At 40.4% G+C, this 13,162-nt stretch overlaps 1 protein-coding gene across 2 annotated transcripts; it reads right to left on the bottom strand.

Annotated features, from left to right (window-relative positions):
* Positions 1–399: 399 nt before the first annotated feature.
* On the bottom strand, positions 400–10,660 carry LOC116791509 (cytochrome P450 2J6-like). Of its 2 annotated transcripts, XM_032697579.1 has the most exons (9): positions 10,490–10,660; positions 9,017–9,179; positions 7,744–7,893; positions 6,536–6,696; positions 5,343–5,519; positions 3,838–3,979; positions 2,978–3,165; positions 2,400–2,541; positions 400–1,310 (listed from the first exon to the last, which is right to left on the bottom strand). In XM_032697579.1, the coding sequence occupies exons 1-9, from the start codon at positions 10,658–10,660 to the stop codon at positions 1,132–1,134; spliced, it is 1,473 nt and encodes a 490-aa protein (XP_032553470.1). In that variant the 3' UTR covers positions 400–1,131. The 2 variants fall into 2 exon arrangements, with proteins under 2 accessions (XP_032553470.1, XP_032553469.1); XM_032697578.1 differs by lacking the exons at positions 9,017–9,179; positions 10,490–10,660 and adding an exon at positions 8,167–8,278.
* Between the last annotated feature and the right edge of the window lie 2,502 nt (positions 10,661–13,162).

The following is a 13,162-nucleotide window of genomic DNA, read 5'->3' as shown; positions in this document are numbered from 1 at the left end:
TTGTTTTCAGCTCAGGATGGATTCCTCAACTAATACTTGTGCAGAAAAAAGGAGACAGAAGCTTGATGTCATCACATCAAGGTGAATCTCGAAATAGAGTTTATAAGGATAAGGGATAGGTGGGAGCAGGAACTGAAACTGGGGAAGAGGATTAGAAAGAAATTGAATGGGGAGCAGGAAATGTTGTATGGGTTGTAATGAAAGAAGAAAAGGGCCCAGAGAAAATGAAGAATAACTGAGTGTTTAGATAACCCCTAGAGGCTACCTTCCAAAGTCTCTATGTTCCTCTGCTGTGGAGTTACCAGTGAAACCCACTGGCAAAGTGACTCTCTCATCTCACATTTAAACCTCTTCCAAGCAGGATTGATAATGAGCATGTTTCTACATCCTTAAAAATAAAATAAACAACAAAACAACTAATAAATCATTTGGCAATATATTATAACCATGATCAGGCTGCAAAGTCACACATTCACATTGCTAGTAAACGCTAAACAAGTTTCTTTCTTCAACTTTAGGATGAGTCTTTTTACCTTGTATGTGGAAGATACTTAACATCAAATTCAGACATGAATTACCCACATTCTAATGTGTTTCTCGGAATTTGGGTGTTGGTTTGGTTTTGTTGGGTTTTTTTTTATTTGCAACGTATCAACAAATTAAAGTGTCTAAGTTTGGGACACTAAAACCAAAACAGGGCTTTAAAAGGGTGTTTTTCAGAGTCAAATTACATGAGGTTATCAGACCACTCACAGGAATGGAACCTACTCAGCTCTTGTTGAGATCCTCTGTTGAATTTTACTGAGGACTGAGCATGAGGATGGTTTTGCTTGGCCAGGACAAGGGGACACAGCTTCGGTTGGGTTGGCTTCGGCTGGGAACCTTAGCATCTGGCATCACTTGCTCTCTGAGAGGAGAAATTGGTTAAGATCATTGCGAGAATACCTGTGACTTTCATAAAGACCAGACCAAAAGTACTGACAGTCTGGATCATGGTTTGCATCCACTTTCTGAATAGCTCTGGGATAGACTAATATCAATATCCTGGCTAGTGGAAGGAGGTTTATACATTGAGAGGAAATTCACAGAGGTAAAGGTGGCTGTCTGGTGCTGGTCAGTGACTGCTGCAGCCTAGCGTGGAATGGCACAAACCCTGTAGGGGTGGGGCTGCAGGGTACCCCCCAAAATGGGCTCTGTGTTGATCTCTGTCACTCCCTCGGGGAGCTGGAAGGTGAAAGCCCGCAGCAGGTTGGCAAAGAAAATAAAGAGCTCGGTCCTCGCTAGGTGCTCCCCCAAACACACACGGTGCCCTGCAGAGGGAAGAGGGGAAGGATAGTGAGTATCTAGGAATTTTTCAGCTTCATAGTCAGTTCATTCTTGTTGCAAGCAGAGGGTGTTTTTTTTGTTGTCTAAGGGCAGGATCATGAAAGCCACAGAATGAAAACTATGTGAATCCCTTCCCAAAAAGATCTGATCCAATGTCATAGCTTAGGAGACACCAAAAGAAAATTTCAATGAAAATCACTAATGTACAGATATAATTTTTTTCTAGACCTGATAGAACATTATTTTCTTGTTACAGGAGATGTTGAGCTCCAGGGTCATACACAAAGAATCTGCCAGCTGCTTGCACATGCTTTCTTAGTGAGTTAACATCAGCGGATCAAAATTACTTGGCATTTGCAGTTGAACAGAGGCTTGGTCACTTCATAGGCAAAGCATGAGGTCTACTGTTCCTTTCCCAGGGTTCTTCATTGGCACCGATGGTGTGAGCAGAACAGGTGAATAATACATTCACATTTCCAGATTAGCAGACAAATAAAAGGAAATAAATACCATTTTCATTAAGAAACCACTGCTGGATGGACATCTAAATGACTGGTCTGTTACAGCAACAGAGAAACTAAAACAAAACCATCAATAGGAACCTTACTGCTATGTGTGATTGCTAACTGTGTGTGCATTGCTATCTTATTTCCTTCTTTGGCAACTGGAATTTCAGTTCTGTAAGCAAGAACTTAATCTTTTGTTTACCAGGATGCATTCTGTTTTTCTTTCATCTTGATCCTTTAAAAGGGATTGCAAGTAACTCCAGTACAAACAAGGCACATTGCTTCTCAGGAATGTAACTACATATAAAGAATACTACAGACAAAACCTGTGTATGACTGCAGCATGCAACCAGCCCAGTTTGAGTGGGGCTTCCACCACAGAGTCCTAAGGACAGTTTGGGGTTTGATGGCACAGAAGCCTCTCGCTTGGCAGAAACAAGCCAGTACTGTTCTTAAAAAGCAGCAAACAGCAGAGATAGAAGATGTTATCTGAAGAAATACCATAATCTCAACTTCTATATTCTTCATTTTATCTATTGGATCACTTCAAACTACCAATGCGTTTACCTGCTGAGAAAGGTAAGAAAGCTTCTCGAGGGATAAAGTTTCCTTCTTTATCCAGAAAATGGCCAGGGTTGAACTGTCGAGGTGTCTCCCATTGCTCAGGGTCATACAGAACAGATCCTATATTTGGTATAACGATGGTGCCCTGCAAAGAAGAAACTGTTGATTCCATTCCAACTACTGGCCTGTCACCCATCAGTTTCTGCCTGACAGAAAAAACTGTTGCTTGTTGCCATTTGGACAAGTGCCAAGTTGAGCAGAGGTCTCTTGACCAGTGCTTTGGCAAAACAGTTTATCCTCCCAGTCCATCCCCAGCCAAGCAGAGCTGGTGTCTGCAGTTGTGATGATGGGCAGAAGCTCAAGGCTTCCCTGGTAGGGGCCTTATCAGCTGTCTGAGCACCTACACATTAAGTAAAGGACTAATTTGTGTAGCCACAAATAGTAACTCTTCCCCAGGCACCCCATTCCTGAGTTAAATGGAGAATAGTTTATAGACTGAAAATGGGTGACGAAACTGAAATGAAAGATAAATAAATGCCTCTCTGCTGAAGAAAGAACAGAAGCTGAAAATGTGTCTGTACCTTTTTGACAGGGAATCCCAACAGTGTTGTGTTCCTCACACACAGCCTGGGCAGGCCCACAAAGACAATGTTGCTGAAGCGCTGAATCTCATGGACCACAGCATTTGTGTAGGGCAGTTTTCTCCGGTCCTCATAGCAAATTAACTGGGAAGGACCCAGAACAGCGTCCAGCTCCTTCTGCACTTTCTCTGTGGAGAAATATTCACAACTTCAGATGAGAAAATGTATAAAATATTTTAACTGGTCTCTTAGAGCAACAGGAAAATATATTCCTTCAACATAGTATATTAGGTCTATAATCTGTGATTTAATATGTTTTAATGCCTGAGTTTAATATAGGATAATAAAAATATACAGGAAAACCCCACCAACAGTGTGGTCCAGGAACACATTGGAGGGATGTAAGGGGTCCAGTGGTTTGTGAAGAGCACTGGTGTGCACAGCAAGGAGAGTTGGGTTCACTGCCTCACAGGAGGGGCAGTGAACATAGGCTGCTATAAATATGAGATCAGACTGTATGGCAAACAACATAAAGCTATGTTAGCATTCCTCATACCTGAATGGTGTCAGGTGCAGATGGGATTCAGAGTTTTGATCTCTGTACCTGCTGCCATCAGTCACCTGCAAACTCTCCACAGAGAGCACCTCACTGACTTGTCACTACCAAGAGCTAACTTTGGTCTCACTGCAAGTGCCTTCAGCCACTTGACTGGGTCAGGTCACAGAACGGGTCTCTGATTTTTTTCTCTGCTGCCATTCTTTGTGTTTTCAGAGAGTGAGAGCCAGCTGCAGCTCATCCTATTCAGCCATCATTAATATTTGTAGTACCCACAGCACTTCACAACAAGAATCCCTCTCACCTTGGATATCTGGATTCACGACCATATAGAGCAGTCCCCAGTACAATGTTGTGCTTGAGGTCTCTGATCCACCAAGGAAAAGATCATTTATGACATGGACCAAATTGTCTTCATCATACTTGGGCTTGACCCCCTCTTTTGACTGCAGATGATGATAAAAAGTTGAAGTTAAAGCATAAAAGTTAGGTCAATTTGTATACCCTCTGTGAGAGAGTCCTTATTTCCACAGCTGGCATGTGCACAAAGAATAGTCAAAATTACAGTTTTTGATGAGTAGTTTAGTAGTTTCCCAAATAGACGTGGTAAGTCTGTCTTGCTGTCTTTCATGAGGTGGAATATTCTTTCATTTAAAAAAGACAATTCTATGTCTGATGACTTAGTCATGAAAACTTTAAAGCACAGTACAAGTTTTGCAGTTAGATTACAGTGTGCTTCTATACAAATGCCCTACAGCATGCCACTCTTCAGGCCTTGGTCTCCAATATACTATGAAATGGTGCTAGAAAATACCAAAGGAAATTCCATCTGAATAAAAGAATCTCAAAAGAACACCTTGAAAGTAATTTCTTTTCTGAGTTCAGGATAAATGTGAACTGGGGGGGAGAGGTGTTTTCTACTGAATAATAAAGGAGTAAAATAAAAATATTTTAGAGAAAAAAATTAGGCAAAACATTTTAAAATAATGCAATAAATACTGCAATAAATCGCACCCCTGACACCAGAGAAAGTTGCATCTTTGCCTCTAAAATGCTTATTTTAGCAAATCTTGTCATAGTCAATTCAGATATAAAATGTAAGATGATGCATCAGCTCCTTTCAGAGCCTCTGAGCCAACACTGTGAGGACATGGCAGCCTGATTAGCTGAAAGCTTATGACCAGATGTAGAAGCTACATAAACTTCATCTACCCTAGGAAAGAGATGCTTCTTTTACTTCCCAAAAGTACCCCAAAATGAGAAAGTTTGAAGCAGAAACTCTGGTACTCTTAGCAGAGCCTCTCTGGCTCATGAGCCACTTCCTACTATGGAAAACAATAGCCTGGGCAGGGAAGAAGATTAATGCTTATTATGGCCCTGTTTGTGAAATTGTTTCCTAGGATATCCAATTAGAATATAGGTGCCAAGCCAACCATGCCTCAAACTGTGGGGAAATTAGAGGTAACACAGGGATAATGATTCCCTGCCAAGGGAGGAACCATACAGTTACGTGGTGCAAGGACAGCCGGTGTTAGAGCACACACTGAATCCCAAGGAAATGTCCTCTGTTTCAGGGCAATTACCTGTGTATGCATGTTTAAATTCATTGTACATGAGGTGCTTTGCTGTAGAAGATGAGGTGGTTTCTACCAAACTTATGTAACCTACAGGAATAAACTGTCTCATATTTACTACAGGATTGAAGTATGCACATGGATATTTATGGAAAGCAGATGATAGCTCACGAGTTCACCCCCTGACATACTGGGCCTTATACTCCATAAATGTGTGATCACACAGAACACTTACTTTCTCCATCTCAGCCAGGTAAAAGTCAATGAAATCCTGTGGCTCAGCTGGTATCCCTCTCTCCACATGTCTTCTGACCTCCTTTCTTGCAAAAGAACTCAGGACATCATAGCAAGCCAATGCCTTCTTATGAGGCCCAGGGAGATGGCACATCAGCCAAGGGAGGATTTCGTACATCTGCAGGAGTGACACGCAAGAGGTAGTGTGAATTCTCTGTCACTAACAAAGCTACTTTTAGAAACACCAAAAGACTGAATTGTCCTGTCCAAAAATGTTGATAGCGGAATAAACAAATTTGTATTGCTTTGAGCAGGTTTTTGCCATCATGTAGTAAAGCTTTACTAGTGATTTGACACAATCCCAGGGGTCAAGCCAGTTCTGATGACACTCTGCTCACGCTCCTAAGATTTGCAGAAAAGCTTTACTACCACAACAGCATTTTAGTTTGCCTTATTCTGTAAAATTCAAATGTCAATGGAATTTGCCTGGCCGTCCACATTCCCCATTACATGCAGCTTGACCATCTTTAAGGGTCTAAACCACAAAGTCTAATTCATGGGGAAAACTTCAAGTGCGCTTCAAGACCCTTCAAGTGCAAAGCTGTCCTATATGGTATGTTGTGGGAAGTACCTACCAAAAAATCTTTGACAGAACTTGAATCGTGAGACTGTCAGAGAATGTATGTGTTGTTTTTACAATGTGTGAATTCAGAGCTATTATGAAGTAAGGGGGAAATTCATAATGAATATTTTATTATTTGTGAGGGAGGAAAAAGCAAAGAAAATTTTTAGCATACAATTTGAAGAGTAGTAAAAAGCAGAACAGTGAATTCAATGATTCCAATTTTTGGAGGAGAGAAGTAAATAGAGGTGGGAGGAGCAGCACTGCAGAGTTCATATTTATTACAAACTCCAGTCTCAAATTAGATTTAAAGGTTTCTGTTAATATTCTTAGAAATGCTGAAGGACTTAAAAACCAGGAGTCAACAGATAGTCAACCCCTAAACTTGCAAAGAAACAAGAGAGTTCTTAAAAATGTCCTCATGCCAAGGAGGCAGTAATAAGGTCCCCAGGACACCACTTCTCTCCCAACTTGCATTTGCCTGTAGCTCTGTACTCAGTGAAGAGCCATTTTTGTATCTGCTCTTACATTTTCTACCTATTTCAGAAAAAAACAGCATATCATTTACTCACCTGATGAAGAAAGCTGCCTGCAAACTTGAATAAATTCTCTGTGGCATGGATCATTTCATGGAAGGTTTTGTCCTCATCAGAGAAGTGATATCCAAAAACTAGAGCACAAATCACATTTGAAATAGAATGGAAAAGAGGGAAAGAAGGATCCACAGGTCTTCCTGCAAACACAGTAACAGATATTCACTCTCAGTGTTTTCTTCAAGTGTTCCTTATACAGATAGGACAAAGTGTTTTTAGAGATTACATAAAATGTTCTCTTTATACAGCTGGGGCATGAATGGGGACAGAAATTTGGCACTAATATGAACTAATGAAAATAAAACATAGCCTTAGAGCAAAGGACACTGTTAAACCGTTTCCTCTAAAACAATCTCAAACCCCTTTCTGTGAAATAATGTTGTACAACTAAGATCTGTTCCAGGATCTCATATCAAATCTGCTGTCCTCAGTTGTCTGGAGGAAGACAAGTCACCGAGTGAGAAGGAAGAAATGTCACTAGAGATAACTGCAGGAATTCAGTGACAGACGTTCAAAAATGTCAAATAACTACTTAGGAGGAAAGACCGAATGAACTTGGGAACGTTTAAGAAGAAGAATAGTTGGACAGGAACCTGCAAAGTATACATAATGAAACTATTACAACCTCAACTGTGAGCAGTAGATTATCATATCTCTGTCTGATAATTTTTTTAAAGTTATGAGACAGATATCCATAGAAAGTAGTTTGGGTAGAAATGATCCTGGCTTGGACTCTAGGATTAACCTGATAATCCACTGAAGTTCCCTCCCATCTCCTGCTTTCTTTGATTCTCTTGCCAGTAGTTACTAAGACAGACAGACTAAAATATCAATGGCACCTAATGTCATTGAAATTACCAAGCTCTGCAATACTCTTCAGTTACCTGTTGCAGGCAGCCTGAGGATGTCTTGGCTGTGCAATTCAGTGGCGTCCTGTCGTTGTACAATCATGTTATAGACAGTCAGCCCATGGAGGTGGAATCTCAGAAGTTCACAACTTCACTAGGTTTATGAATAGCTATTTTAGAAAGAAATTCCCATTTCTGATTCTATGCTCTATCTGCTCTTAGGCTTTAGTAAGTTTGGATACACCACTGTGGATCTAACCTGGACCGTAGAAGGGGTAGGTAAGTTTGCATACTGTAGATCCAGACTGAAAAGTGCTTGGTTTCTTAGCAGACAGTTACCTTTCAGGTTCATAAAAAACTCCACCAGGTGAGAGGCCTCCTCTTGCACTCGATGCTCCAGGCCTTTTTTTCCCATTCCCAAACTGCGTAGAGTCATTATTCCAAAGCGTCTCTGCTGCTTCCAGGAGCGACCAGTTGCCAATATAATACCTGAGGGTATTCCTTGGCATATTAATATTTGCCACAGACATGAGTGATTCATCTAAATATATATTATAAAATGCTTGGAATAAAGCAGGGAATATACTGTGATACAAATATCTTTAGGTGAAATTATTGGTAACCAGAAATCGTAGCCAAGCATACCCAAACTATAACTAGGCCACATCGTCTTAATCTTGATTGTAGTTCACAACTGAAAAGAGCAGTCTAAGGATTTTCCAACTGCTCCATTTCTTGATGTCTTGAAAAAAAAAAGAATACCTTAAGATGCCTTTTTAGGAAATCTGCCTTAGCCATAGTCAAGTGATCGTGCTCAGGACAGGAGTAACTGGATGAATTTCCACAGAGTGGAGTACAGGGCAGGGTACGTTTATGAAGGTGTAGATCAATTAATGTGATGGTTGTAGGTTGAGGTGATGAAGGTGAAGGAAAAGTGACATTTGGGCTCTATTTCTCCTGTGGAAGAGAGAACACTCCACTAATTGGTAAATTGCACTTGTGGTCACCTGAAGAGCTGTGATGGTGAGGTTTTACCTACCTTTAAACAACCTGTGTCTGCTTTAGTATAGCAAATGCAGGGAAGGGAAGGGGAAAAACTGCAAACTGATGGAATACACCAAGAAGAACTGAGTTTTCCTGTGTCAGAGGCACTCTCATAGTCAAAGGATATTCAAAAAATGCTTAGGAGTGTCTGCAAATACAGCAATGCAAATTCTGAAATAGGGTTTTATAGGTCTCTTGCTCATGATGGAAAGTATTTGGCAACTATAATGTATACAGTTACCAAACAAGTGTTGCATTCGCATGATGTACAGCAAAATCGTATGCAGAAAAATGGATTAGTCTGTGATGAGGGCAAGATTGCTGAGTTCTGAGCTGGATCACATACATACATCTTGAATACTGCAAAAAGGTCGCCTAGAAACAACCTGGAGGGTTTCCCAGGCTTGGGAAAACTCAGTACAAAAAGCATCACACCAAGTAGTAAATTATTCTCAAGAGGTAATGGAGGACTTGGACTGTATCTGATGGAAGATCATTCTGAACAGGAGGGCAGAATAATTTGCCAAGTCAACATTCCTGTGCACTATTTGTGGCAGGAAAATCTCACCTTTTCCTTTGGCCATTGCCCTGAAGAAAGGCGACACCATCCGCCCAGAAACATCATCAGGGTGCGTGGTCATGCCATCCTTCACTGCTTGAAATCCATTCAGTATGATCACTGGCGTCCACCCAAACCACAAAGTATATATGTTACCATGAGTTTTTGCCAGCTGTAAGTGGAAAAGGTGCCAGGAAAGAACAGATGAAGTCCCATATATACATCTTGAACAGACACTGCATCAGGTATTCACCAATGGACAGTTTTGTGCTGAAAATGTCATCCCGTGCATATAATTGTAGATAGAAGCAGAAAGAGACTGTTGTTTTGCTGAGAACAATGCTTTCAGCAGCCAATTTTATTTACTCTGGGGAAAGCTATTTTCTTTTTAAAGCACAGCCTGCAGCAACACTGCAGCAAGAGAAAGAAAACTTTGTGCTCTATGTTGCATCACATCCAACCCCAACATTTGAACCTTGTTGATCTGAACAGCCACACTCTGCACGGCTCTGGGGCTCTGTGCCTCCAGTGATCCCTTCCTTTGCAAAAGGAAACCAGCTGATTAAACCTGCACTGTCTGTGTGCTCCAGGAGAGGACATGGAGCCAGAAACTAGTCAACAGCTATGAAGTGCCAGCAGGCTGCAGCCAACTCCAGGGTTTCGTCACAGCACTGAGGAGAGCACTCACCATTGGACACAGCAGAGGTATCCAAGCAGAGACGGGTGTATGACAGAGGAAATCCAGTCATTCATGGAAAAACCATTGTACAAGTATGGGATTCTGCTCCAGCACACCCACAATGATACAAAAGAGATGGTTCACAGTATCTAAGGTGCCACTAGAATTACATCCAGCTGATCACACCAGTCACTTGCTTCTCCTGATAATTCTTTAGATTCCAGTTTTCCTCTCCCTCTTAGAGCATCACTGCCTGTCTAAGTCTGCTCTGCACTCAATGATCCATGTGTCTGTCCTAGGCATACACCTGAATTAGAGGTCTTCTGTAAACCATTAGAAGAATTACTGCAGCTGTCACTAGAAACAAGTGGCAAACAGATAGCTTTCAGGAGGTGTAAGAAGATGGGGAGTGAATGCCCTTCCTGTACTATAAGCATACATACACATTCAACATATTGCCCCTTTGTGATCAAATCAGGCAATGCCAGTCAGAATTTTTAAAAATATCACATGGGGACTTATCAGCAGTGCAGAAACATATTTTAGAGAATTGGTATTTTCCAATTTTAATAACAAGCCAGAAACCCTGTCCCCAAGTTTCTTAAGAACATTAGGATTCTCATGAAGATGACATATTCTACATAAGAAGGTGACCCAAATATAGGAATAAAGTTGATCTTTCTATGTCCATACCTTGTCTGTAACTTTCTAAGACTTAAAAGCTTCAGTTTGATTAATAACATATCAGGCTTTTTAAATCTGTGACTAAAAATGACCAATTAATAGCATCTTAAAAGAAATACCTCCATCAGAAGATCCCGGTGAAACTGAAAGTTCAGGTGCACCAAGTTTCCAAGCAGTGGGAGAGGAGTTGGTCCAGGAGGGAATTGCTTGCAAGCCTTTCGCAGTTTGAAAAACTGAACAATTAACAAAAAAATTATCAGGACGACAAAAGCTTGAGTTATTGTCGGCATTTCTGAGCTGATTTATCAGCTTGTCTATCAAAAAGAAGGCACTGGATCTTGGAAAAGGTGATCTTCCTTGTTGTTCCACCAGTTCTGCAGACTGAGTTCTATAAAGTCTCAATTCCCTTCCCTCCCTCTGTCCCTCCCTCTTCGTCACTGCCTGCCTTTTTCCTGCACCGTATATATTTGCCACACTGAGATATATCAAACTGATCCCTAACCAAAAACACACCTATCTGCTTATAGCAAGCCTTAGAATGGAAATGTGAATCACTTGTACCCAAAGTATTTGTCCTGAAGCTTGTGCTAAGGAACTTCTGGAGCCTATTGGGAGATCGGGATTGGAGTGACACCAGGTGAAAGCCCTCGTTGACCACTGGATATGAGACAAGTGAAACTCGGTTTCATCTGTTTCAGGAACTTTAAAAATATATATTGTGGTTCATCTCAGAATCACTGAATTCAGGTTATGAGTGTTACACATTGATTAGATTATATAGTTACATAGAATACCGTTACAATAGTTCATAGTACATACTTAAAATAGGTTAGATTGGATACATACATATACTTACAATAGGTTAGATTTTCCAGGTGCTTTAGTCACAAACGTTATTTAAATGTGGTTGTAAATTCAGATTTGCCTGCCAGCACACACAGTCCACATAGGCAAAGACAAGAGTACATGAAGACTAAGGATGCAGTTAGAAGACAAAATTGCTATGTGTGATTTCTGAAAAATTGGCCTTGATTGTTCAATCAAACTTTTTTTCCCAGTAAATGGAAAAAATAAGTGTTTCATCAAGTGAGCACTCATGATAAGGAGATAGTACTTAAAAACTCATATTACAATTAAATAATTTAAAAAATCAAAATGTTTAAATTTTTATATTTAAAGATTAATTAAAAATAAAATTCCTTTTTCTTTCTTTTTTTTTTTTTGGTAGTGTGTAACCAAATTGAAAGCTTCATGTGCCCTGGTTAGTTTTCTACCTTTTCTATCAATTTCAGAATCCAGGATATTATTACCAGTTATCAATAAGTTTACAAGACACATAAAAAAAATCTATCCTCTGACAATGAAGGGATTCACACTGAGTTTGAGGCACAGACAGGGGGGAAAGCACTGTGTACCAATTACCAGAGGATCTGATCTTTCAGTGTAAAGAGAAAGTGTCGTCGCTAAAATTGAAGTGCAAGTCTGAACAAGACATTGCTGTGCCCTCCAACGCAGACAGAAATGTTCTATTTTGCAAACGTGGCAACATGAAGAAAGTCATGTGACTCAATGATAGCAATTCATCTCCTTCATTTGGCCAAACTTTGAAGCTATTGTGGGTGCATACTTGCCTGCATGATACAGTGAGGACAGCATGGGCAACTAGTCTTTCATGACCTTATCTGTGCCTGTTGTGGGCAGCATGGTGGGATGTAGGCTGAGGTGGGCTCCATGGCTTTGCTGAAACCAGTGCAAGTCAAGTACCATTGCCCATTATGAGGCTGAAATCAGCAAAACATAAAATCAGAAAAAATTGTTTCTTCAAACCAAAATGTCAAGTTTAAAATTTGGAAAGAAAGGAAGAACATTAGTTTTGTGCGGACAACTGAAGTCAGAAGAAATGCTGAATTACACAAGTTTCATTAATAGACTAAATACAATCATGTTTGTCTCCTCTGTTTGGTCCGTATTACATTGTTTAATTTTAGATGTTTCATGTTTTGACGTCAGTAAATGAATTCACCTCTTTCAGAACATGGGTCAGGTTTAACTGGAATCAAAGCACCGGTGTCAGAAGCAGAATGAAGCCAAATGAGCCAGCCAGGAATTTATCCTGCCAGATGTTACTGTTACCTTTCCTTTTGCAGTGTCTTCAGGATGCTCCAACTGTCTGAAATCCAGATGCACGAATAGTTACTTACACCAGTGTCACCTGATGTCACTGGATAAGCTATACTGAAAACAAAACCAGGCTGAGGGATCTTGTGTTGGCCTGGACCTCTTCCTGTCTGATGCCTCCTCTTCTGGACAGACTATCAGCAATATTTGCTGGGTTTGTATTTTTGGCAGAAAATTCAGTTTTCCTAAAAGATAGTAACCCAAGTAAAGAGAATTCCAAAGAAATGGACTCAGAGGCAAACCCAGCAAGTTTTAATGAAAATTATCAGGAAGCCAAAGTTTCAAAAAGATTTTTAGTGAACATAAAAGCACACTGTGAAGTAAGTCTCAGCAAGATTAGTGCAATGCTTGCAAAAGTAAAGCTGTGCAGGTAATGCGACAATCAAACAAGCATGGTCCTGAAATCCTTGAGCAAGCAAATGCTTAATTTCAGCTCTGGGACATTGATACTTAAATATGAAGTATAAACTGTAATACATTTGGCAGGAGGGAATGTCAGGAATTAGTATCTCCAAAGCACAGGAACTGTTCATACATTGCGCACACAGTAGCAGCCAATTGCCTTGAGTGAGGCTTCAAATAAATAATATTTAGAAATGGAAATTGCACAATAT

The sequence above is a fragment of the Chiroxiphia lanceolata genome, chromosome 10 (assembly GCF_009829145.1).
Source record: "Chiroxiphia lanceolata isolate bChiLan1 chromosome 10, bChiLan1.pri, whole genome shotgun sequence".
Lineage (NCBI taxonomy): Eukaryota > Metazoa > Chordata > Aves > Passeriformes > Pipridae > Chiroxiphia > Chiroxiphia lanceolata.
Note: the sequence above shows the minus strand (reverse complement) of the source record. Positions and strands in the feature narration are given on the sequence as shown.

Bases quoted from the DNA above. Each gene is read 5' to 3' on its own strand.
- LOC116791509 (XM_032697579.1), bottom strand. From the start codon at position 10,660: ATGCCGACAATAACTCAAGCTTTTGTCGTCCTGATAATTTTTTTGTTA. The intron at 6,697-7,743 runs GTAACTGTCTGC...CTGTGTTTGCAG, and splicing joins GTTTTTTATGAACCTGAAAG to GAAGACCTGTGGATCCTTCT. The intron at 1,311-2,399 runs GTAAACGCATTG...TTCCCTCTGCAG, and splicing joins TTTCTTACCTTTCTCAGCAG to GGCACCGTGTGTGTTTGGGG.